This window comes from Idiotropiscis lumnitzeri, chromosome 6, assembly GCF_059441095.1.
Source record: "Idiotropiscis lumnitzeri isolate Australia: NSW breed Sydney's pygmy pipehorse chromosome 6, RoL_Ilum_1.0, whole genome shotgun sequence".
Lineage (NCBI taxonomy): Eukaryota > Metazoa > Chordata > Actinopteri > Syngnathiformes > Syngnathidae > Idiotropiscis > Idiotropiscis lumnitzeri.
Window position 1 is genome coordinate 10,242,485 of NC_142396.1, and position 24,645 is coordinate 10,267,129.

The 24,645-nt window shown below is 42.1% G+C and overlaps 1 protein-coding gene across 9 annotated transcripts; it reads right to left on the reverse strand.

The window, feature by feature from the left end:
- Positions 1-96: 96 nt before the first annotated feature.
- cnot1 (CCR4-NOT transcription complex, subunit 1) lies at positions 97-23,871 on the reverse strand. Of its 9 annotated transcripts, none has more exons than XM_088297943.1 (49): positions 23,694-23,871; positions 21,553-21,850; positions 21,359-21,466; positions 20,301-20,393; positions 20,104-20,172; positions 19,935-19,989; positions 19,620-19,823; positions 17,725-17,893; positions 17,512-17,638; positions 17,323-17,433; positions 16,767-16,937; positions 16,507-16,634; positions 16,148-16,388; positions 15,899-16,018; positions 15,602-15,724; positions 15,362-15,513; positions 15,090-15,240; positions 14,120-14,333; positions 13,845-13,985; positions 12,750-12,874; positions 12,312-12,598; positions 12,153-12,231; positions 11,063-11,311; positions 10,716-10,856; positions 10,460-10,639; positions 10,265-10,381; positions 10,070-10,180; positions 9,919-9,996; positions 9,523-9,700; positions 9,112-9,266; positions 8,470-8,766; positions 8,252-8,392; positions 7,522-7,626; positions 7,309-7,428; positions 7,025-7,219; positions 6,003-6,145; positions 5,747-5,855; positions 4,862-5,031; positions 4,198-4,429; positions 3,870-4,118; positions 3,409-3,572; positions 3,202-3,319; positions 3,011-3,112; positions 2,519-2,692; positions 2,227-2,376; positions 1,926-2,106; positions 1,718-1,850; positions 1,442-1,576; positions 97-1,037 (listed from the first exon to the last, which is right to left on the reverse strand). In XM_088297943.1, exons 2-49 carry the CDS (start codon positions 21,652-21,654, stop codon positions 959-961), a joined length of 7,176 nt encoding a protein of 2,391 aa, XP_088154069.1. In that variant the 5' UTR covers positions 21,655-21,850; positions 23,694-23,871; the 3' UTR covers positions 97-958. The 9 variants fall into 9 exon arrangements, with proteins under 9 accessions (XP_088154069.1, XP_088154073.1, XP_088154071.1 ...); XM_088297947.1 differs by having other exon boundaries at positions 11,063-11,302; positions 14,132-14,333; positions 20,301-20,399; XM_088297945.1 differs by having other exon boundaries at positions 14,132-14,333; positions 20,301-20,399.
- Positions 23,872-24,645: the final 774 nt, after the last annotated feature.

Consider the following 24,645-nt stretch of genomic DNA (forward strand, 5'->3'; position numbering starts at 1 on the left):
TGGCTTTTCTTTCACGTGTGCAATACACCAAATGGGTACCCACCCCGCTGTATTAGTATTTTATCAATGAAATTTGACCAAGAACCATTAGAATCATGCTTTGCAGTTTGAATGCTTTATTAACTGTATGTACGCATACTGCAATTAAGTAGCAAGAACTAAAGGCAAACTAGAAAGGACTACAAAATACACATGGACCAATACATTTACAAAACATTCAAAATGTTACAAAATGGGCTGTATTGGTCCTTCTGTTGTTCTTCAATTTGAATCTTTGTACAAATTGTCAAGATACAAGGTCAACCATTTTTACTTTGCACAATTTTACAAGTGCCAGGGAGAGAGAGACGTGTCCGCACGACCCGTTTGTAAACCATCAGTATATATCGCCATCCGACACCACAAACACGAGCCCCTCCCCTGGGAATTGAAATTACATCTTCGGGTCCACTTCAGGACAGAAAAAAAATAAAGAAAACAATTTTTTTCTTCAATCATTTTTAGCTTTCAGCCTCAGAGCAAACAAAGTGAACGGCAAAAAGGATTTTTGAGGGAAGCAAACCAAAAACTTTGGTAGAGAAATAATGTTCAGCTGTTTTTTTTTTTGTCTCTATTTTTTTTTTTTTTTTTTTAAACATGTCAGTGTACAATTGATGCGACATGTTCCCCACTCGACTTATCAACTCTTCCTTCCACCCCATTATTTACATCAAAGCATCAAAAAAGTATTTAAACAGGATTTCTCACATCCATTATTTCCTTCCAGACTCAGCTCCAAAAGGGATCAACAAAAAAAAAATGTAAATCTTCAGAACCTGGAGCAGTAGTCCTTAAGTCCACATTTCTCAACAAAGACTGTGGTTGCCAGTTTATCCAGTGCTGCCAACAGTGAAGGGGGAGGTGCGTACGTGTGTGTGTGTTTTCTCTCTCGAAGGCTACAAGCTGAATGTGAGCCAGGCTAGCTGGCGCTCGTTCCTTCCATCACCTGCTGAGCCTGCTTCTGACCCATGCAGCACTGAGCCACCGACTGGAACAACCTGACAAGGACAGGGGGACATTTTCAAATCATTGAAGCAAACAAGCAGTGCTGAGAAATAACCAAAATGTCCCAGGAGCCAACAGAAAATAGTGTGTAGTCCACGTCTAAAGCAGCTGTTTAAGTCTGGTAGTTCAGTGCCAGTAAACAGCACTTGTGGCAGCATCAACTGAGCAACGGGTCACGTTTATGGGTTGTGCTGCTTACATATAATAGACTTACAGTAGCCACGTTGGCAGGGGGAACAAACCCCAAACAAGTAATGGCAAGCGCGGACATTGGTTTCGACAAGCAGATCAAAAATAGCACAGCAACATCATGTGTTTATTTGGGTTCATGGTCGACGTTTCTCCAAAGGAAACCATAACTACAAAAATGAGTTTGACAGCTCTGAGCTAAACCTACTTTTCAATCTCAGGGGCACAGTGCACAAAGTCATGGCTCCAGAACTTGAAGGCAGGATTCTTGATGAGCTCAATGAAGGTGATGAGGAGACCCCATGGGTGAGGCCGGTTCACAATCAGCCTCTCCAACAGGACCCTGTAGAAGAGCAGTTCGATTTGTTCTGTGATCAAATCTGTAACAAATTACTTGGACATCAACTTTTTTTAATCCTCACTGAAAAGCAATATTCATTCAAAATATGATCATGCACACACACAAGGGAATAAACAAATTGACCTGGTGATCTGCTCCTGGATGGCCTCAGTATTTGCTTCGGCAAATAAATAGAGCATGGTACAGCTGAAGTAATGTGTGTGGCTGTTGGGATAGCGCAGCTGATTGGCGATGGCGTTCAAGAACAAGTAACGTCCTAAAAACAAAACATACATGTTCAGCGCCATCTTTTTTTACTGCCCAGTCATCTATATGCATCCAGCCAAGTCACCCTCTGTGTCCAGGTCCACAGCCAGGTTCTGGAAGATGTCCATGTGTGCAGAGTGGGTGATGGTGCTCATGGAGGGTGTGCTGCCCTTGTTGTGGATGTGAGCGATGGCCTGCGTGCCCACATACAACACTAAAGCGTTGATCAGCTGGATGTTGTAGCGGTTTCCTGGCTCGTTTGAAACCTGACAGACAGATATTTTTAGATTTCCAATTGTCCACCTCTAAACAACCCCCCGCCCCAAAAAAACAAAAATCTAAAAAAAAACTAATAAATAAATACATAAATAAATAAAACACTTTACCTGTAAATTGCTGCGCAGCTCTGAGAGGAAAGTGACTGGTGAACGTGTTTTAAGGTACGAGTCCAGATCCTTCTTGAACTGTGAAGGCATGACTGCTGTGAAGTTGGTGAGGATGCGAGGAGCGATGTTGATCTCACTCAGCATGTCCACCTGCACATGAAATCGCACACACGGCAAATACAAGCAAAAAGCATCATTGTGGGGTAGTTTCGTCAACTACTCCGTAATGTGCATGTGTTTTTGGTCTCTTCTGCATCTGAGTGTGTGTGCGTGCAAAGAGAGTGGCTTCTACCTTGAGATTGGGTGTGAAAGGGTCAGGGAGCCTCATGTTGCGTGGAAAGGCACTCAGAATGAGGTTGCGCAGCTGAATGCAGTTGGGCGGGATCACATCACAGAACCCATAATGGTAATCGCACAAGAACTCTGGGAAGTCGTGCAACAGGACCAGCAGTACCCTCAGTGTGCCCTGAAAAGACAACAGCTAAAACTATTAGGCCTCGGGGGAATGTGCTAACTCGGCTACACAAAAATTTGGTTGATACAAATTTCTGCCTTGAAAATTAGGTTAGGGGTCGCTTTTAAAAAAAAACCCAAAAAACAAACAAAAAAAACAAAAAACAAAACCATAGGATAATTGATTAAAAAAGGCTTGTTAGTGACAACCTTAAAAACAACATAACCAACAGTTTGAAAATTAATAAATAAATTAATTATTAATTATTTGGGGCACATATAAATCAAGGTACCATGTGGTAATAAGATGAACACAGTAAGAGGCACAAACCTTGTAGAGGATTTGCATAGGTTTGTTGAGCTCTACATTCCTCAGGAAAGGCGCCAGGTACTTGAAGAGATCAATGAGCAACTGAGCATACATCGGCCAACCCTGGGAGACAACATTTAGACATTTATCATTTAGACTCCAATAACATTTGAGGCGCATTCATTTGCATTGTGGAAACGCAGGAGGCAAACCTTCTGCTGTGGCGTGTGCGCAAGCATGCGGGCGATGAAGATGCGATGAGAGATCAGTTCAAGCCAAGCATACACAAAACCCGGTGCCTTCGTGGGTCTCAGAATGTGGAAGGTGTTGCTAAAGAGAAAGAAAGCAAGGTCAATTTGGACAAAAATTTCGGAAAAACGAGAGCCTCCTACTAAGGCAGCTGTAGACACGCATCGTACCAAAAAGCGGTGAGCGTCTGAAAGTTGATGGTCTCCAGGACATGCTCTGGAGCGTTGAGCTCCAATAGCAGCATAATGAAAATGCGGTGGTAGGGCAGCTGCTGGAATTCGGTCTGACGGACATCGTGATCCTGGATCAAAACCCCAACGACGATTCCCAGCACCTAATAGGGGAATAAAGAAGTTCCAGTAGTTGTAGGGCTTGCAGGGTACAATTTGTACACCAGCTAGCCTTTTTCTAAACCAATTATCCTGTTCACGGTTGCCAGGAGCTGGCAAAAGTCACTAAATATAGCGACCATTTTGTTTTAAACAACCTCAACTTAAATTGATGAAACCTAAAAACTGGCTAACCCCATTCATAGCCCAAGCCACATTGCTAAAGTTGATTACGTCACTGCCATGTGAACAGAACTCCACAAAACCTAAGACCACTCCTGCACTTTTAAACAATGTTGTACCTTGTTGAGGAGGTTGATCTTGGTCACAGTGTTGGAAGCCTCTCCAGAGTGTTTGACAAGCAGGGCTATGAGTCGAACAAAGGCGTCCAGGTTGTGGTAACATTTTGCTCTGATGATGGCTGCGCTGGCTGCTGGGTTGTGCTGCTGTTCAGCCTGTGCACGGTAACTGATCTCCACACACATCTCGGTGCACAGCCGGAAGAAGCGCGTGATCAGGTCGTCCGTTTTCAGAATACCCTGCTGGTGCATCTGAGTGGCAAAAATGTCCCAAGCTATGAGATAAATCACCATAGTGGTTAAGTTTAATTTTCAATAAAAAGCTAACTACCTGGCCAACAAAGGCAGAGAATGCTTTGGTGCTGTCCCGGCCAGCAGCAGCCGAGTGGTATAGGTTGACCCATTCCCTCAAGAGATACTCTGCCTTCTCCCGCAGGCCGGGGGGATCGTCATACTCCGAAGCCTGGGAGATCCCAGAGTGCATCATGAAGTTTGGGCCACCATGGGCACGGTCAATCATGGCCTCGTAGTTGGAGCGGACAACATCCATCAACTGGGGAAGACTGGGGAAACATTTAACACTTTAGAATACAATAAAAGATGCTTTCCAGGTTCCAGAAAATTGATTTATCGCGGAGGATACGTTTCAAACGCACTAATGATAGAATCCATGAGAAAACTGCTATTTTAGCACACTGAGCAGCAATACGAGCAGATAAATCAAACAAAGTTCTGCCATATATTACTTCTGGTATGTGGTGAAAAACTAATATTAAAATGGCAAAATGTGGCACTAAAAGGGCCTCTTTTTTCTGTAACTGCTGCATCTCTCTTAGTTCATTGTACCTCATTGAAGGCATGCAACTGTAAATTCAGCCTGTATAATTTAAAGACCCATAAGAAAACAATAGCCAAAAAATGTGCTATTTAGCGGTCGCATGGAAGATGACCAGCTAGACAGCAGGAATTGACTGTATTTCAACCACGTCATTTACCCTTCTGGCGCATTTGCACGAGAGTGTGCACAGGTCCTCATTAAAGTCTCAATGGTGTGGAAGAGGTCCGCTTCAGTGACATGGCTGACACTGCGCTCATCCACTAGCAGCAGCTTCACTAACTGCATTGCAAACGCCACCGCCATGTAATGAAGTCCATTCTCCATCGACTGCAAGCAAAGAATGATTGAACAATCTGTTAACTTTAAGGGGCACTGTATACTGAGCGATGCGACAGAACACTCCTCAGCATTCACGCAGTGTATGGAATTCTGCCACAAGATTTCAAGAGTGAATGAATCTCTGCCACAGGATTTGTGGCGATTCAAAATCTGTTTAATAAGCCAGTGAGACAATGACCCACCATGTGCCGCTAAGCGATAAAAAGGCAGTATATACACTTTGTTTTGTCGAAGTACTGAACCATATTTATAATTTCATATGCCTGTGTGTGTGAATTGATGAATCTTATGGTAAAAAAAATACACAAGTGGCGGAACACGCCAGTTACATTCAAATAAATGTGAGCAAGCACTGCCTTTCAAGATATACACATTTTTTATCTTCTTTTCTCACCTATGCCCTCTTTGTGTACCAACCTGTGTCTCCCTTGATTGACATTCTAACATTCCATGGATTAACAAAAAAGTGATAAAGTATTATGATGGGCCTCAGAAGACAATACAGGCTCGCACGGTTCACGTCGCAGAGTCCCAACTCACCCCAGTGTAACTGGCCAACTAATTTTTGCGATGGTCGGTCCTGGTCAGATTTGAAAGCATTATGCAGTGTGTGTGGCAGCCCTCACAGGTGGCAGAATCCCAAATCAAGAGCTGGTATAGACTCTTTATCACTTAGACAACATTATGTGCAGGTTTTGTGTACCTGGGCCAGGTGCAGATCATACTGCTGCATATTCACAAGATGGTTTCGGATCAAAAGCTCCACCGCCTCAACATTGTACTTGTATTCATCCCGGCATTCAATTAGACACCTGTCAATTAAAAAATACATTCAAACAAGTGCTTTTCTAACTGTGTTAGACTGTGACTGCAAATTCTATGAACATCATCCTCATAGTCACGGAACACCATCGTAACCAGGATGTCTTGTATTCCATAACTGAAATTACTACACTCACCTGGTGATCTGCTTGTTGCACCACTGTGGTCCGTATGCACGCCCATCCTGGAGGGCTTTAAGAACCAGCAGGTGGCACTCCCGATACCGGAGAAGCAAATCATTATCAGCCCCGCTAGTAGCATCAAGAAGACCTTCCACAGCCTGCAGAAGGAGAGGAAACTCTAGAAATTCAAGCTCCCCGACCCTCAGACATCACAACTGTGGTGTTTGCTGCAGCGCTGCTAAAATTTTTTTTTTTTGTGGGCCGCATTTACTGGTCGGAAACCAAAATGCCAGTTAGATCAGCTATGCTTTTGAATGATCATCCAGTGCTTTAAGCACCACCTCTGGGGGTTGGTAGGGATGAAATAAAATGCAAGTTACGCATGCAAGTACGATTCTATGAATCCTAGATAACCACCATAGTTTTTCTGTCACTTGAAATCAACGTGTTTTCGTAACTGGCATGGCGTGCCGACATAGGCTGGTGAGCATCACCGGTACGTCACAAGTGACTTTATGGTTCTTAAATCTGAATCACCATGTGGTAGTGATCATTATATATTTTTTTAACAGTTACTTACAATAATAGAGAAGAAAAATATTCCTTAAAATTAGAGCTGGATATGCTTTGGAAAATACGCAGTGGGCGAAAGCGCTACAAGAGCAAACCGAAAATGAGGTTGGTGGACTTCCACACAACACAATTTCCTCTCTTAACCATGAGAGTCCATACCTTAGGCATTACTCCCATTAAGGGGTCTTCACAGCACTTTTCAATACTGTGCAATAGTCTGGAGGTATTTAAGGCTTGAAATCCTTGTGTTAAAATATGTGTACAATGTGTGGTGTAAAGGGTGTTCTAATAAGTCAAAACGTCTTTAAAGTGTGTGAACTGGGTACAACTAAATTTAAAAAAAATCTACATCACAAAGTTCCACCTATAGCAGGTGGGTCTGGAACATATCTGCCGCAATAAAGTAGAGTTCAATGTACTCCCAAGAACTTGTGAATAATGGCTTTTTTTTACCAAAGACCTACCTTCTGCAGCAGACCAAGAGCTGCAATACCATCCCTGGAGTTTCTTGCCAAGGCCACAGCCTCCAGCAGGCTGCGCAGGGCTTGGGTCAGGGGATTCATGGAGAGCGCCTGAGGGATGGCGTGAAGATGTTGCTCCAAGTCTGCCATGCACTTGTCATAGATTTGTGCAACATCATCCGTGGCCCAGGCTTGTTGCTGTTTACAAAAGGTAATTGTAAGAAACTATCACACTGCTTTGTGACGTTAAAGAGCATTTTGTGTAAACGACAAAACAAATGCGTTACCTTCATTGGTTGAGCGAGGAAACCCGTTGGTTGAGAAAGATCATTACTGGGTAAGAAACCAGGAACATTCCTCGCAAACTCCTCATATACAGCCAGCTGCTTGGGGTCAACTCCTCCCACCTGAAAAACAAAGACATTGAATGTGTATGGTGAGTTAGGTGGGTGCAAACAAGTAAAGTGATATTAAAACAAAGTCATCTGTTGATCACTTACCTTTAGTCTTATCTGCTCAGGCATACGTTCAGCCTGATAAGTCAAAACAACGGGATCACAGTAACGGCGTCCTTCTTGGCGTGCATGCTTCCTCAACTCAAATTCCTGCATGACAAGAGAAACATGAGTTAATTAGAAATATTCAAGGTGAGCCAAAAGCAGGCAGACTTTTTAAATAAATTTAAGGGAAGGAAAGTATGAAACCAAGGAAGGAAGATTGATGAACAAAACCAGGGTAAGTAGGAGATGTAGAATGCATGTAGGAGACAAGGATCTTGTGATAATAAGAAGGAAGGCAGGAGAAGCTGCAGCAATGCAACTTTTAGGGTCTCCACTGTGTCACCCTTCCTCTCAAAAAAACAATCAAACAAACAAAGACTTATCTATATATACACCGATATCTATACATGTGTATTTCTTTTCATTTACAACAATCATGAATCTACAATAAGAAATTGTATATTTTTTTAGGAGAGTTTCAATCATTTGGAAAAATATGGTCCTTGCGGTCGGCCTATGCCCCTATCCTCCAAATAACGGGGCTCCACTGTTTATCTACTTTTGGCCCACCTTGTACACACACAAAAAAAAAAGAGAATTAATTTGTGGTTTGTGGCGAGAAACTAAAGCGATGTGCTCAGCTATTATTGAAAAACCGCCCGTTTTGGTCAAAGCCACAGGCCCACAGGTAAAGCATTGATGCTCGAATGTGACCTTGCAAAGCCCTCACCGTGGCAAGCCTCTTGTCCATCTCAGGGCCAGCCTTCTCCACAGCGGTCTTCTGAATAAAGCAACATGCTAGTTCACAGTTCTCCTGAGCAACCCTGGCTGCAGCCTCCTCCATCATTTCCCTCTGCTGGGGAGTCGGTGCCTGACAAAAGGGGGGAATAAAAACGCATTCATAATTTAGCAAAGAAGGTGGCCTGAATCAGCAGAACTGAGCCTTACCCTGAGCGCAGCCGCAAAACTATTCTTGAGATTAGCGGCGATGCTGACGAGCAAGGGCTCCCGGCAGGTGATCATGGCCATGCCAGCAGTCAGGTTCCGCATCATGTGGTGGGCTGCCACACGCATGCGGGACTCCTCTGAATCCAGTGCAAAGTCCTTCCGGATGATTTGCTCGCATGTCGTCATGGCGATTTTAATAGAGCGGTCAACCACGGGGTGCACGAGTTCCTGGACAGCACGCTCAACTGATTGTCTCACACACTGCTTCAGCTGAGGATGGGCTTGTAGAAGAGGGATCTAAAGAGAAAAAGTGAGAAAACAAAGACAATCAGCACTTCACTTAATCAAATTGGACTTTAACATACAGTGTGATTGAAAGGTAACTCCCCATTTAAAACAAATTTATTGCACTCTTTCTCTCAAGATTGTTCTTTTATATAACACAACACAATAATTGTATATGTATGAGATTTTAAATTAGACCCCCCCAAAATTCTTGAAAAACAGTGAAACCCATTTCCCCTGAAATACAGAGGGAACAGGGGAAATAAAGCAAACCAAAAACTGTAAACCCCCAACCCATCACCACATTTATTTTTTAAAAAGTGAGCGCACTTACTTGAAAATTCAGTCAGTACTTACGTTGGCATTTATGTTAATGTGTGGAGCCAGGCCTGCCAAAGCATACACATTGATGTCATGATAACTGAACTGGGGGGTGGGGGGCCCTGTTGTTGTGCAAGGGGCAGTGGTGGCAGCTGGAGTGGAGGGTGGCGCTGAAAACGGAACAAAGTCTCCTGTTGGTCACAAAAAAAAATTTTTTTTTATTTAAAACCAGAAAAACAGGACAGCACAGGCAAACAGAAAATGCTTTTAGCCATGTTAAAATGATTTATGCTTCAGCAAAAACACCCTCTAAGCGGTGTTTATTTCCTCCTATTTCTTAAATAATTTGATTGCCGTTGTGCTAAATATATCAACATGTATATGCCTGTATTTAATTGGAGAAACCTTAAAATAGGATTATACATCTTAATCTTTGTTAAAATTTACCTGATGTCGAAACTGGGAGCATTTCATCTGGAGGTTTTGCTTCTTTCTTTGGTGCCGACAGCTGTTCCTCAAGACTCTTTAGCTTGTCCTTGTCCTTCAACAGGTTCCCTGGCTTCAGGTCATTGATGTCCAGAGACAAGTTCTTACAAAGAACTTCAATCTCAAATTTCAGGTTAAGCTGCAATGGAACACAAACATCATCCTTTCTGCAGTGTTCTCTGATAATTGCACTCCTATCAATTAATGTTAAGACCCTATTTTAACATTTCAAAGAAAGAGCCACTTCCCACCCTCTTCTCCCCCCCAAGTACAGTGTTATGAAATGTTCAAGACATTTGTGGAATAATATGCAGGTCTCAAAATGACTTCAAGTGCATCCAAGATCAGTAAAATTACCTTGAGGTCATGTTCCTGATGTAGCTCTGCAAGAACATTCATGATGGCCATGGTCCAAGGATTCTGGGGCCTGAAAACCTATGAGGGTGAAACCAAACCATTAAGTCACAGGTTTGGGTCGCGCCGATCTCTCGCAATTCATGTTGCTCACCATGCTTCGCAGGCTGGACTCTAAAACTTTGGCCACAAAAGGAACCACGTAAAGCAGTTCCTGTTGGCCTTTCACATACGCTTCCAGTAGCAGCGACTTTATTTCCAGATCCTGGAAAAATAATGGTTTAAGAAATCAGGCCATCTTATAAACCACCTAAGCTACCAAGGGATCAAAAATGTTAAAACATCTCACTGTATATAGAATAGTCTTGTTTTTGGCCAGTGTAATCATGCCGAGCCAGTGACCCAGATTCTTCAGCAATGAGCGATCAGAGAAATTGGCAGCAGCCTTGTCAGATGTCAACAAAACCTAAATGGACAACAAGAGGCAGCTTTTATAGTAGGCAACAAAACAGTATTTCCCATGGAGCTACAGTAAATACCCAACCTTGATGTTCCTGTATGTCTCTGTCAGGACCATTTTGACAAACTCAGGATTCTTGAGTGTGTCCAGAAAGTTGGAGTAGAGACTGTGGAAATTGGGCTCAATGCTGACACGCTTCATCACCAGATATTGAGAGACCCATGGCATGAACTCTTCCTTCACAGTCTCTTTCAACTCCTCCACCTATTTAAAACAGAGGATTTAGAACAGCTTCTCTTATTATGGTTAATGAAAATAACTATTTTCGTCCCTCATTTACCTTTTGTGTCATGTTTGACTGTGAAAGATTATTGAAGATGAAAGCAATCTTCTCCTGGACATTCTCTGGAGGTTCTACAATCCTTTCCGTCTGGTCAGTGGCCACCAGTAGAGTGTCAATATTTGTAGTGTTTATGGAGGGCTGCAAGGAAGAACAAGGCACATCTTAGCCTACCTTACTAATAGTTCCGATACGCCACAAATAGGTGGCAATTGACAAACAGATTATTATACAGTGAGCAACCAAGTACATTGTGGTTCATCATCCGCACCACTCAAAGATTTTTAAATGAATATAAAAGTCCCACAACTAGCTCAGAGCACGGAGGTCTACCGGTTTCAACTCACAGGGACATCCTTCTTGAAGCTGCTGGGTGTTGGTCTTGTGATGGTAGTGGTCTTAGCGGCCGTGGTTGTGGTTGTAGTGGTTGTGACAAGGGTGCTCGTCTGCCCCGGTTGTGGTGCTTTTGGGACACCGGGTTGCTGTGTTTGAGCTTGAACCTGTGCCAGCGCCAGACTGCCTGGGGTGGTGATGGAGCCTTGCATCTTCACCGGGGGGTCCCGTGACTGTTGGCCATACTCAATATACTGCACACACAGGATATTGGAAGATGCAGAGCGTAGGATTTAATCTATCTGTCATTAGGCTCGCCTGGCAGACAGTGCTAGGGCATCTAGTAGAGCTAAATGACAATGCATAACTGAGATTATACACAATATTTTCAATAATACACATTTGACCTTATAAGTACCTTGTCCTGGCTGACAAGTGATTCATTTACGAGTTTGGGGAGTGTGTGCGTACTTGTGTCACTGTTTGCTCTACTATTATCTTCTTTTTGGACACTTACTGACCTGCTACGCAGTTCCAGCCAGACTACTGTGAAAGGTGTACTGTACACCAAAGCACTTTTTCTAGCGTTAATAATAGCCTACCGATTAGAATTGACTTTTTCTTGCATGCTATAATACTCCTCATTAGCTCTTAGTTGCTTATAGGAAGTGTTGCTTTTTTTACCATCACGAAGGTGAAAATTAGATATTGGGAAAACGCATCTGCACCACAAGAAGATTATGTTTAGCCAAGCCAGCTACCGCATGCACATCTCAGTAGTTTGCGCCTCAGAACGACACATTAGTGCAAAGTTTTCCCCCAGTTCACAAGCAGCAGTGTGTAACTGATTGGTGTTCATAATCTAACACGAGTAGCATACCACTTCTGATTGGTGAGTTTGGAGAGAGAAGAGGGAGATGGTGTATGTGTGTGAGATTATAGTTATTACAATGAAATCTGGGTCAGTATTGCAATAAAACAAAGCTTTAGCGATCATGTGGTCGGGTTGCCTACAATCGCAATTCTGATCAAAAAAACGAATCGTTCAGCCCTAGCATCTGGATTTCTAAAATGTCTTGAGCTAAATTAAGGAAACCTGGTTACCTCTTGTAAATGGTGGGGGAACTGCAAAAAATGACCAATGGATGCAAGATGTTGGCAATACTGGGGGTAGTCCTTCAATCTAAAACAACATGGGATTTACAATTTTTAATTATACATAATACAACAGCTGTTGAACTAACCAGAAACAAGTTAGAATACCTGTTTTTGAATCGGTCTAGGGCAGCAATTCCAAAGTAATACATTTTGGATCCATATGGTTTTCTTAAGGCTTCAAGCACATATCTGAGTGCAAGACCGAGAGCCATGTAGGTGACGAGACCCTTTTCAATGATGCCACCAAACAGGCAGGCCGTAATGTGCAGCTCCTTGTCCGGGTATTGGGGGAAGAAGCGGTACTCCTCAAACAAGTTCCGAAGCATACAATTGAACACTTCCCGCTCCCTCTTGATGGTGGAATCTTTGAATCGCTGTAGCATCTCAAGAACCTGGAGGTGAACAATTTTGCTCAGAAATTTACATCCATGTTTATCATTTGAGTTACAGTTCAGACAAATAAGTTAAATACTTAACAGCCGGCTCTAGATCCACTGAATGTTTATAACCGACATTTCACAACAAGTGCGTTTGGCTACTTACTTCGTCCACAGACATTGTCGGGTGAGGTGGGTGGTTGTAGATGCGCTGGAAGTAACTGTTGGCTTCATCATCTATCTCCTTGCTAAAGTGCTGGTTTGCCTCGGGCCAAACCTGAGAAAGGTCAGCTGGGAGGAGAATTGTATGGAATTGAGATGATTTAGAGGAGTGCAATGATTTAATATAAGCAAAGCATAAGCCATGTAACATTTTCTTGTGTGCAAAGTCATATGTATAAAGGTGCATCTCAATTAATTTGATATAACAACATACAATATGACTGATGGTACGCGAATCACTAAAATTTATGTTCAAAAAGTGCATGTCACAGTGGCTTTAACTTTTAATTATTTTTTAAATCCAGGACAGGAGATTTGTTAAAATGACTCCCGCCACAAATCAAATCAATCACCAAATCTGCCTTCCTTCATCACAAATAATCTGACTCTGACCTATTCTCTGTGACACAGCATCTGAAAAACATATCCATGTCTTCATCTCCACCCGTCTTGAGTACCACAACAGTGTCATGTTAGGCACACTTGGTTTCTTGAAGTGTTAATATAATCATAAATTACTAATTGGTTGAAGCCTCTTTTGCATTAATTACGATAGCATAAGTAGTTTATATTAAATATTCTAATCTTATCAGATTGAAAATTGAGGGGTTTTATTAAGAACATAATAATTATGAAATACATTTCCAATGCATTAAACAAATCTATAGAATACTAATTGCACTTTTGGACTTGAACTTTCGTACAATATTGGAATTTACAGAGATGCACCTGTACATACGCATTCACAAGGCATAAAAAGTAAAATGACTCAAGTGGGGCTGTCAGCTTGAGCAGACAAGGAATGGAAGACTGGCCTGTATTTCCTCTACAAAGTATATGAAAAGTTCAATGGCATTTTAGAGACAGGTCTAATATGTCCATGATATAAGACATATTGTTCTATATTTGTCAAGAAAATTACATCTCTTCTAAAATATAGGTTTAAAAATGTAGTCATAATGAGATAATTGCAGAGGAAATACAGTGCAGAGCAGCGCAGGGCGAGACTCTCAGTCACACCACTACCACCGCCACTTACAGGCCTTCATCTTACTCTGCTGGAAGGTAGGTGGGTTCAGGCTTGGTGTGCTCATCTTTCTGGTGCTGAATGGATCAGTGCTTACTGCTGGCATTCCAAGACTAGAACCGATACCAGTGCCGATGCCTGAGCCCAACGGACCTGGTAAGAAACGAGATCTTTCATTTCATGATCTGCTAGATCTCCAACTACATTTCTGGGTGTCAACCTATTGTTGTTTAAAATAAGGAAAGTAGTTCCATTGCTAATATTAAAGGGAAAAAAAAGCACAGTACCAGAGTCCATACCAGGGAGCTGCGAGGACAAGCTGCCAATACCACCAAATGGTGTGCTTGGATTGGTGTTTGAGAGCGGTGGAAATGCCTTTGCCGGCGACTGGGGATTACTGAAAGCTGAACTAAGGGAGGTGGGGAAACCCTGCATGCTCTGAGTGTGGGAGGTGGCTGTGCCGCCAAGGTTCAAGGAGCCCATGCCAGTAAGAGGATCCATCTAACAGAAGCAAGAAAACGGATGCTGGATTGAGAACGAGGCAGAAGTTGCACAGCTAATAAAAATATAACTTTCATTATCACTTTTTTTTCCCATTTAACAAAAATGTGATTTCATCCTTGCATTTTTTTTACGTGACTTCCCCTTTAAAAGGATTCTGAGCTATCAAGTTTTAATGTTGGCGCACCGTTTGACACGCCTTTTGAGGGAAAAACATGCTTGGGTTATGCAAAATTGGGCGCCGTGGGCATGCGAAATCATTTAAAAAGAATTGTAGTTGGGAAGAAAATGGTCCGGTGTAACATGTTGTGAACCCGAGGGTGATTTTACATATACGCTCAACTTATGTGCAGAGTATGAAAATTACGACACTTTTAAAAATAAAGGAGCATCCCACACACCGTAATCACATTGAATTGTAAACATACCTTTGAAAACGCATGGTAAACATTTCAACCGAAAAAAAATATGTAAATGGTAAACGGAAATTAGCCGAAACAAGCAATTACTGAAATGGTGAAAAAAAAATGCAGCCTGAAATCAACTTATTTTGGGCAGAAATCAAAAAAAGCTATGGCAAACCGACAGCAATGAAGGAGTTGAATCATAATAAAAAGAAATATTCTATGAAAAATGCTTTGAGGTCAAATTAAAAACGGCATTCCTTGTACTCGGTAAAGCTAGGAAACAAAGCAATTTCTTGCAATGTGATGCTTGTGCCTCAGATGTGCAGTATGTGTCATTTAAGTTAGATACCTGAACAGGGGAAATGGCATCCAGGCTGCTGGTGCTCGGCGCACGACCTTTAGGCATGACTCCAGGTGGCGGCTGACGGGCTTTGTTCATAACATTGCTGCAGTTTGCAACCATGGTCAGGATTGTCTCTGACAGCTCTTGCGACACACTCCTGAGGAATGGATTGGGGGGGGGGGGGGGGGGGGGGGGGGGGGGGAAGGCCAATTTCAGTTAGAAAATAACCCTTCTAAGCAAAGTGCATGCGCAAATATTGAACTACAGAAGACCCTCACCCGGCGCAAGACTGAAGGCAGGCCAGCATGGTGGCTAAGGTCTCTGGAGGCAACTGAGAGCTTTTAGGCTGGTCCTTGTCCGGGGCCAGACCACCCATAATGGATGGGCATCGCCTCTTCAGGAATGTGACGCAAGCTTGGATAAAAGGTTCCTGAGCCAAAAAAAAAAAAAGAAGAAGACAAAATTACTTCTATTTAGATTCCATTGGATAGGCGAAAAACATTAACATTGAGACATACCCCGTGCTCTCTAATTTTGTCCGTCAGCCATTTATCAAGTTTGAGGTATTCACGGCGAGAGGCAAGTGCAGCAAGGTCAATAACAAAGGCAAATGGAGTACCATTCAGCAGCATTGAGAGAGACTGGAGAACAAACAAAATCACATTGACATACGACATAAGGGTTAAACATGACAAAATCACTAACATCCAACAGGCTCCCATCAAATAAAAGTAAACTTTACATATTTACTCTGATGATTAAAAATAATTATTGTCTATTCTCTGTTTCAATCTTTTTGGTATGTTTGGACAAACCTTCAAGTCTTGGGCCACATCCAGGATGCGAGACAACTTGGCTTGGTCATACTGCTCACCTCTCATATACCACTCAGCCATTGAATGCATAATTAACTGACGGATGGAAGGAGACTGTCCCTGGGGAGGGGGGAAAAAAAAACCCATCAGATTTGTGTCCTTGCAACCTGGATGCACAACCATGGCAAAAGATTTGTGGACATCAGGTATCAGAAATAACAATTCAGCTAGATACAGTTTATGACCAACCTGTCCATGCCAGGCATAGTGCAGGATGATACCAGAGTTAGGGTGGTTGCCCAGAAAGATGGGCATTAGGGTAGAGATGAGCTCATGACGCAGTGTATGCCAGGAGGTGGAGATCTGCAGCAATGCCATAACAAGCATATCCGGGCAGTGCTTGATGGGGAAGCTGAAGAGTTGCTTCACCTGCTCGTACTGGCCAACCTCTGATAGCCTAAGCAGGCTTTCCACCAAATCCAGACTTTTCCTGTGATGTGTGCAGAAGATTCAGGCACATGTGGGGTATGCAATAGGTTTGTGACCTGTATGTTCCATGATACTGGTACATGTAAGAACACATGTCTAAAAAAGGATCAATTCCATACCATGTTGCAATCTCCCTGTTGTCATCCTCCGGTGGTGCTTTAAGGATGTCAATGGCTACTGTGTGGCAAGGGTAGTCAGCGAAGCAGAACACTTCAGGGCTCATTAGAGAGTGCTGAATGAATGATAACTGGAAAACAATAACGTACGTGTTTGGAGATTGGTCGTAAAACATTTCACAAATGGTGACCATTATAGCCACTAAGTCTGCAACAAATGTACTGCAAATGTATAAACCACAAAAACCTTTCTGGAATGTTACCTGTCCTTCTGCATGTTTCCATGGCCGATATATGAGATCAACAGGAAAAACCTCCATGCCCAAACCTCGCTGAATACCATACACCACTATATGCAGGCCCTTACTGTCGCGGATTAGGAATCCTGCATGATCCAGTTCGTAGGTCACCTCTTTAAAGTTCAGGTTCGGATTCTACGGGATTGACATGATCGAAGTGAGTAGCGGGTGCAGGCGAAACTTCTCAATCAAAAACAAACAAAAAACAACAGCATTACAAGATTATATAAGATCTAAAAAGATCTCAACCAAAGCAAGGTTGCTTTGTTTGACTTAATAATTGCAAGATAAATAGGCAGCAAACCAAACATGTTATGTTACAAGACGTGACAGATATTGTACTGTTGTTTCACATCCCACCAGTTGTATCATAATTCTATTTGACATTTATTGTTAAAGCAGAGGTAAAGTAAAATGTTTGATTTCTACTTCATTTATCGGTTACTTTATTAATGTTAATGAATTACTGCGTTCTTATCAAAATCAGCATACAGCATATCGTATAAGAGTGTTGACTTACCACTTCTTTAACCACATCGATGAGCACCTCAACATTCCACGTGTGTGCCTGTGAGCCGTCATTTTTATCCTTCCCATCACTCCAGATGCCACTTCCAGGAGCAGAAATTGACTAAGAGAGGATGCAAAATACAAGCTGCAATATATAGAAAGAGAGTGGAGTCAAATTGCATATAAGCAACTAAATCACCTGTAGAGGGATACCATCAGTTAGGCCAGAGTGGGTACGAGCCATCATGCCCAGGACCCTGGCGACTTGGCTGGCTGTCACCTCCCTCACCCCATACTGGAGGATTATGTTTCTGCACTCGTCCAGACTGTAGAGGAAGGACAAATGCATCAGTGCTGACAACAAAGAGGAGCACACAAGGTGGGTCCCAACTCAAGTGGAGAGCAAAACTACCTGGCACAGAAGCCGTAGCCTACTTCCTGCATGAATTCCGCAAGAGAACTCTCCATTATGGTCTTGGCTAACTCCCCAGAGTCAGGCAGGATCCTATCCATGAGAATGTCCCGTTTTTCAGGGTACAATAGTGGTGCGAGCACCACAGGGCAGCGCTCCTGCGGGAAATCTAAAACATAAATACAGATGAAATCATACCACTCCCAGTCAAGGGCCTTCTGTGGTGGCCAAAACACCATTAGAAGCACTGAGCTACATTTACAACATACCAGCCGAGTAAAAAAGGGACATTTGACGTCTTAAGCTGTCAATGGCAGTAACTGAGTTAATGAACGTATTCCCAATAGTCGATTATCTTCATTTTGAATAATTTCTCTTAGATACAAATTTTATCACCCAATCAGATTTCAGTATCTATATATTTCCACGTCAAAGTCATCTGGCCAAGGCCTTCAATATAAGTAGTACTTGCATATCGTGCGGTATGGCGAAAACCTATTATGTCCAAATATGGACAAATTCATTCCTCCCGCCCCACAAATCAGTATTAAGAATCCGTCCCCACTTCATTGTAATTTGTCGGCAAAGTTAGACGATTTAAAGCGGTGAAAACAGCTTATTAACAAATACAAACACACCGCCGCTTTTTAACTCAACTTATGTTTGAAAAGTTTTGCAGAAGTATGGCAAAATTATTTTAGTTTCCTGTTCTGCAGAAGCTTGTGGCGTAATTGTTGCCTCTATTTAACGTCTGGTGTTTTTTAGTAGACAATAAGTGAAAACAGCAAAGTTTGCTGGGTTTAAGTGGCAATTTTGTTTAAAATCAATCGATGTGATGCTTTGTGGCAGAAGGACCCATGCCTCGCAAGGATTAAGTCTCTGTTTCATATTAATATCCACCCACTTATAATAAACGGCGTTAGTTTCAGAAAGCGTCTGTGAAGATGTAGGACAGACCTTTGCTTACGCGACGTTTTCAAAGGCTGTTTGCACAAGGGGGGGCTTCACAGGATCGCAGACTTAGAAGTACTCGGCTGCCACAGACTTCATGTTTGTACATCTTAATCAATGCCAGCATTACATTAGCGATTGAATGTATTCTTTAGGTAGAATTGTGTTGAAGTGAGTGTGCAACAGCCATATGATCTAAAATACAACATGAACGAAGCAGTGCCTAAAAATTCAGACAACCGGACATGTATCTATATATATTTTTTTACCTCCTGTAAAGTTGACGTTTGGACAGTATGAGGATTCCGGCCAACAGCGACGATATGAGGGGATCAGATCATTGCCTAGCATCCTTTTTAATGAGCGGCAAGGGTTTTAGCAGTATTTCATTGTCTGTGTTTTGATTGCTCAATGTCTCTGGGGAAATGACCCGTGTACCAGGCGGAGCGTCACTCGACGACTGTTTCTTTCGTTTGCTTGCCGAACCAGGCGTCATCGTTTGCCCCACAAAAACTCAATCACCATTGTCTTGCTTAGATGTGGATGCTTTTTGTTGTAAAAAAAAAAAAATAAACCTCTAGGTTAAATTGTTTCATTTTGTCCACCACTGCTATTACTACGCTCTCTCCACTCTCACCACGCTACTCCACCACACCCACGAGTCCTCATTCTCTTCTTCATCAACATGACCTGATCTTATACTATACTGCCACCTGATTTATTTATTTATTTTTTTTTTTAATTAACATTGCAGTCAAGTCTTATTCTTTAGTCAGAAGCTGTGTGAGACCCTCGTGTACACGCTTGTGAAAAAAATGAATGCAAGCCATATAAATACGCCTTTGGTAGGCGTGGACTAAATTTCTGGGAGATGGAGATGGAGATGGAGATAAGTTGCCGTCTAAAGTTTGAGGACTGAGCCCAGATTGCAGGATTCAACTTACCTCGGCAAAGTGTCTTCAAGAAGGCGTCAATCTGCTCCTGTCCGACCCCACTGGCTCCCTTCTGGCCAAACAGTAAATGGGAGAGCAGCAGGTGAAGGACCTCTATAGCAATGTCCTGGAAGCCACCTTCTTGGTTTCCACCGAGATCTGCGTCGATGTATGACCGCAAGAGGTCGGGAAGCTTCTGCTTTATGAATTGCGCAGCTGAGCAAGTATAAAAAAAAAATAAGTCAGGACACAAATGTACTAGTTGTTTTGTTTTTTTCCCCCCCAATGAAGCACTCTTCAAAGTAAGCCTTATCTAGGACTGCTTACCAAATCCCCGGAGGTCTGCGTTGCAGGAGTTGAGCAGTGCAAGGCCAAATATCACCTACAATGGAAATGATTGTGAGGAATTTTCAAACGCATGTTCGTCCATTTCAGAATTATTTTTTTGATGTGTTATTTTGTATCGTAATTGCAACAGTATGCTCAAGTGGCTTACCTCTTGAACCTTGCTGAGCTTAAGAACTTTACTTAGTTGAGTGAATAAATGGGCAGATGGTTTCAAACTCTGAAATAAAATGCATGTCAAATTCTCATTTAGTACTTAAAGAAAAAAATATTTCAGACTCGTTTTTTCATTGATATTTGTATATGAATAGTATTTTAGGTAGTGTTAGGTCAAAAACTGTGTCGTACCTTTTGGTAGTGCAGGGGATTGTCGATGGCGTAGCACAGAGTCGAGATAAAGTTGGGCTTTGATATCAGCGACACACACTCCTGGATCAGAAACTGTGTCTTGGCCAAGTTGGAAATGCAACATGCCGGGGAGATCGCAAAGAGAACAAAGGCGTATGAAGGGCAACGAAGGGAAACGTCTCACAATATTCAACGAGACAGTAAATTCTCGTATGCACAACATATCGTATGTCCATTTTAGTACTTTCACAGGAAAACAGTGATGCAACAGCCAAGATTTTGGATGCTGAGAAAGTAGAATGCCTTAGCACAAAGTCTCAAGCAGTGACTATACAACTTCAGGGGTCCTAATGCTTTTAGGGCAGCAATTTCCTAACAGTGTGCTGAGGCACATTAGTGTGCCGTGAGAGATCATTACGTGTGCCGTGGGAAATGATCCAATGTCAATTTGGCCCCAAAAATTTTTTTTCCCAGGGAAAAAAAGTGCTAATTGTTCTATGTCAACCACGCGTAGTGACGGGCAGAAAAATCAAATGCCATCCCACTAGAGGAAGATGATACATAATGAACGAGTTTGATCTTTTTTTCAATCATTTTGCTAAGTGGTGTGCTGTAAAAAAAAAAAATACAAAATAAAAATCTTAGGTAAAATATATGAATTGGCTCAATAAAGGTTGGGAAACACTGCGGAAATTTTCTGCCAAATGGTATTGCAAATGATCGACTGCTTTGATGGATTTAACGTGATGTGTGTGGGAGACTATCCACAGCATCAGACAAATTGTGTGCTCCTCACTTCGGAACAGACAAAAATTTACAGTACATTTCAAATTCCCTAGATCAATCTGATCGACACAATTATCATAATATTACCACTTCTACCTAAAAAAAGTAACTTGTACACAAAAAAATATCCTACAGACAGGCTGACAAAAATAGGGGAAATAAAAATAGTGCGTCCACATTAAAAAATTAAAAGGTATTCAATGTGACAGAACTTTGCCACACTACAAGTCAATTTTTGTTAAATATTCCGCAAAAGCACTTTTTTTAATTACCTGGTGAAAATCCTTGCCACTGCTTTTACCATCGCCACTGAAATCCACATGTGAGAAAAGACAGCGAAGTAGATGCCTGTCTGCCTCAGGACCGTGACGATTTACAATCTGAAAAAAGGCCCGACGAGTTATTAAGGCTACACCTTCCGACTACATACTCCTCGATGTCAAAGTATTTTTTAAAAAACACTTACATGCTGTATTTCTTGCTGGCTGGCTCTGTAGTTTTTCTTTGTCAAATTGTCCACCAGATAGCTGATTTGAGACAAAGCCAGCGAGAGCGAGTCAAGATTCATTGCTGGTTGGGGCGGAAGCAGGCGGCCGAGCACGGCGCAAAATCACCATTATTCCCCTTTAGTCACTTCAGTGATAGGTTACTTTTTCTCCCCCCCCCCAAAAGGTGTGAAAAAAATTGTGACGTCCAAATAAGTTTTTCTGTCAGTGGCTCCTAGTCCTAGGTCGAGTATTTCAGTTCAAAAAAAGGTTCAGCATCTGCAAGGGAAGAGATTAAAAATTAATTATCACAAATTATGAGATGAGTATATACAACAAGTAGGTTTATCATTTCTGTAAACGGAATTGAGACATCTGGTTCTATGCTGGTGAATACAAGCACATTAAAAATTCAAGATTGGCAGTTTGCAATTTATCTGTAGAACAGAATAAAACTTTTGCTGGGGTGGAAGTTAAAGAAAAAAAAAAACTATTCACACCAGTTCGGGTATTTTCATGCTGTAATGCCTAAGATGCCACACAAATTCAAGGTAACATACAGGCGCCTTTAGCGTTTAAGGGTAATGTTTACAGATGAGTATTAAATGATCCATACTTTGGAAGTGTATACATAGGGCTCAAACTATCATAACAGACACTTAATTACTAACATTGTTTTCTCCTTTATTGGCAAATATTTTGATTTCCAGGTCGCACATGATCCGAAATAGCCACGAAGAGCAAGTGTTTTTACCAACTCCTTGTCATGCCAAAATAGGAGAGGCTTTTAGAGGCCTGCGAGCAGGACACGTCAAAATGTTCCATTTACCACATTTCAACGTCCATTAATGTGACATTTACCAGCTCAGGCATTTTTATTTGCAGGTCTACAACACAAAGTTTGATGGTTAACTAATTCGGTACATGAACTTAACCCTCAAAACGAGGCTGCAGATTGTTCACACTAGGCCTCATCTGAGCTAAAACAAGACCCCGAATCGATAGCTCCTTCCAGATAACACACCTCTACTTTTCCAATAATTAACCCTACACGGGGGTCACATCAAACTATAAACATACGTACGTTCACACTACAGACACGTGGAGACGCTATGCTGTACGGGGGCAACAACAAACAAACGAAAAATTAAAAACACTAAGTGAAACAAAGGGCAAGTCCATGGAAGGCAGCAAATGCTCCGCCAAAAACCAGCAATCGAAATGTTCCCAAAACTGATTACCCAAGTTTACCATTGGATTTATAATTTTACACATACGGTATATAATCGAGTTAGATGCTTTCCCAAATGAGTATTTAAATGAACTTTTTTGAAGTCGAGATTGTTCCTATAGTGTCGTATATAGAGCATACCTAGCCGTCGAAGCTAACAGCATATAATAACGTGACCTGACTTATAGACAATTCATTTTACATGACGAGAGAACGCTGAAATAATTTGGCAATATTACACCACCATAAAAAAAGACAATTTACATTTATTAAACCGATGAATGACGTACAAATGGGAAACCGTTAAGCTAAAGCACAGTCTAATGCTTCTTCACGCTAATGCTTAAGCTAACCGTGTTAGCGTCTCAGGCCCGAAACAAGGTTAGCGTTGTTTGCTGCACAGTCTTGAATAAATAACGCTTTAAATAACAACCAGACTCGCGGGGGTCTTATTCGTAGCGAGGTCAAGACAATTGGGCAAACATAACGGCAGTAAGTTCTAGAAACAATTCCGATCGATTGGCTAACGCTGCGATTAGCCTTGTTAGCTCATTTCCAACGAGCACCGTCTAGTCTACGGAACTGCAATCACTTCAAATCCAAGCATCTTCTATCCAACATATGCACCGTACCTCGACTCTAATTCCAGTATGTATCAAAGTAGAGTTTGTGCAATAGACAGGTAGATGACAAGCGAGAATTAATCTCGAGCAATTGTCAAATTAAGCAATTTGATCTCAAATGACAGCTGCTTTCCAGTAAATAGTCCATCCCCAACGCTGGTAGCTAACCGCCGCACTGTTGATTTCAAATCGCTCCCATACGCGTTAAAATGAACGTAAGTACGAGCGACAGATGGACTTGTCAGCGAGCATTTATTCCAAATCTCACCGTGCTCTCACGATTGTGTTTCAATAGCTCATTCCTCCTTCGTTCTCTCCAAACAAACTTGGGCGAAATGGAAGAGGGTCTCGGCGCCACCAAATGCAGTTTGATTTTCAAAATAAAATGGCGACTGTCACCATCGCGGCGCGCTCTCGCCGCAAGAAGAGTACGCGAGCGTCGCCATGCGTGCGTGCGCGCGCCACATACGCGCTAGTGATGCTCTCCTTGCGCGTTCACCTGCTAATTGCGGCGCCATTTATTTTCTATATCATAGACAGATAGATAGATAGATAGACGTCCAATCCAAAAGTATTGGAATAGTGCTCAACCCTGAGTTGTTTATCACATCTGCCTTGAAAAAAACCCACTTCTGAACGTTTGGCTCACATTTATGTTTTGTTCTGAAACGTCTTCAGAGCACAACAAAAACCATGGATTAACATTGGTGTTCCAATAGTTTTGGTTGGGACCGTAGATAGATGCTGTCGGTCAGTAGTAGGTATTTTGGAAGGAAAGGGAGCATGGAAAGAACATGTCTTACATAGTTTTTCATCACCTATCTACACCCAGACTGTAACTCACACTATCACTGGCTAAATTAACCATACCTGGACTGCGGCTGTCACTTAAAAATAGTTCTGGATCTTCATGAAACTTAGACGACCATGTGGGAGTGGTAATTATGCAATTTTGCCATACTTTTACATAACAGTGGTGGAAGTGCCGAAAGTTTTGCACACACACATTTTTTAGAAAGAGACAGGTAACAAAATATTTTCTTGGTTGTTTAATTTCACATTTGATTGGTTGTCGGCCACTCCAGTGAAGAAAACTACCTGTGGTACCTTGTCCATTGAGTTTAATTTGTTCATAGAACTGCCCCCAAAAAATACACCACAATGTTTTCATGACATGTTTTTGGTAAAGAAAAATAGCACTGTATTGTATGAAAACAAAG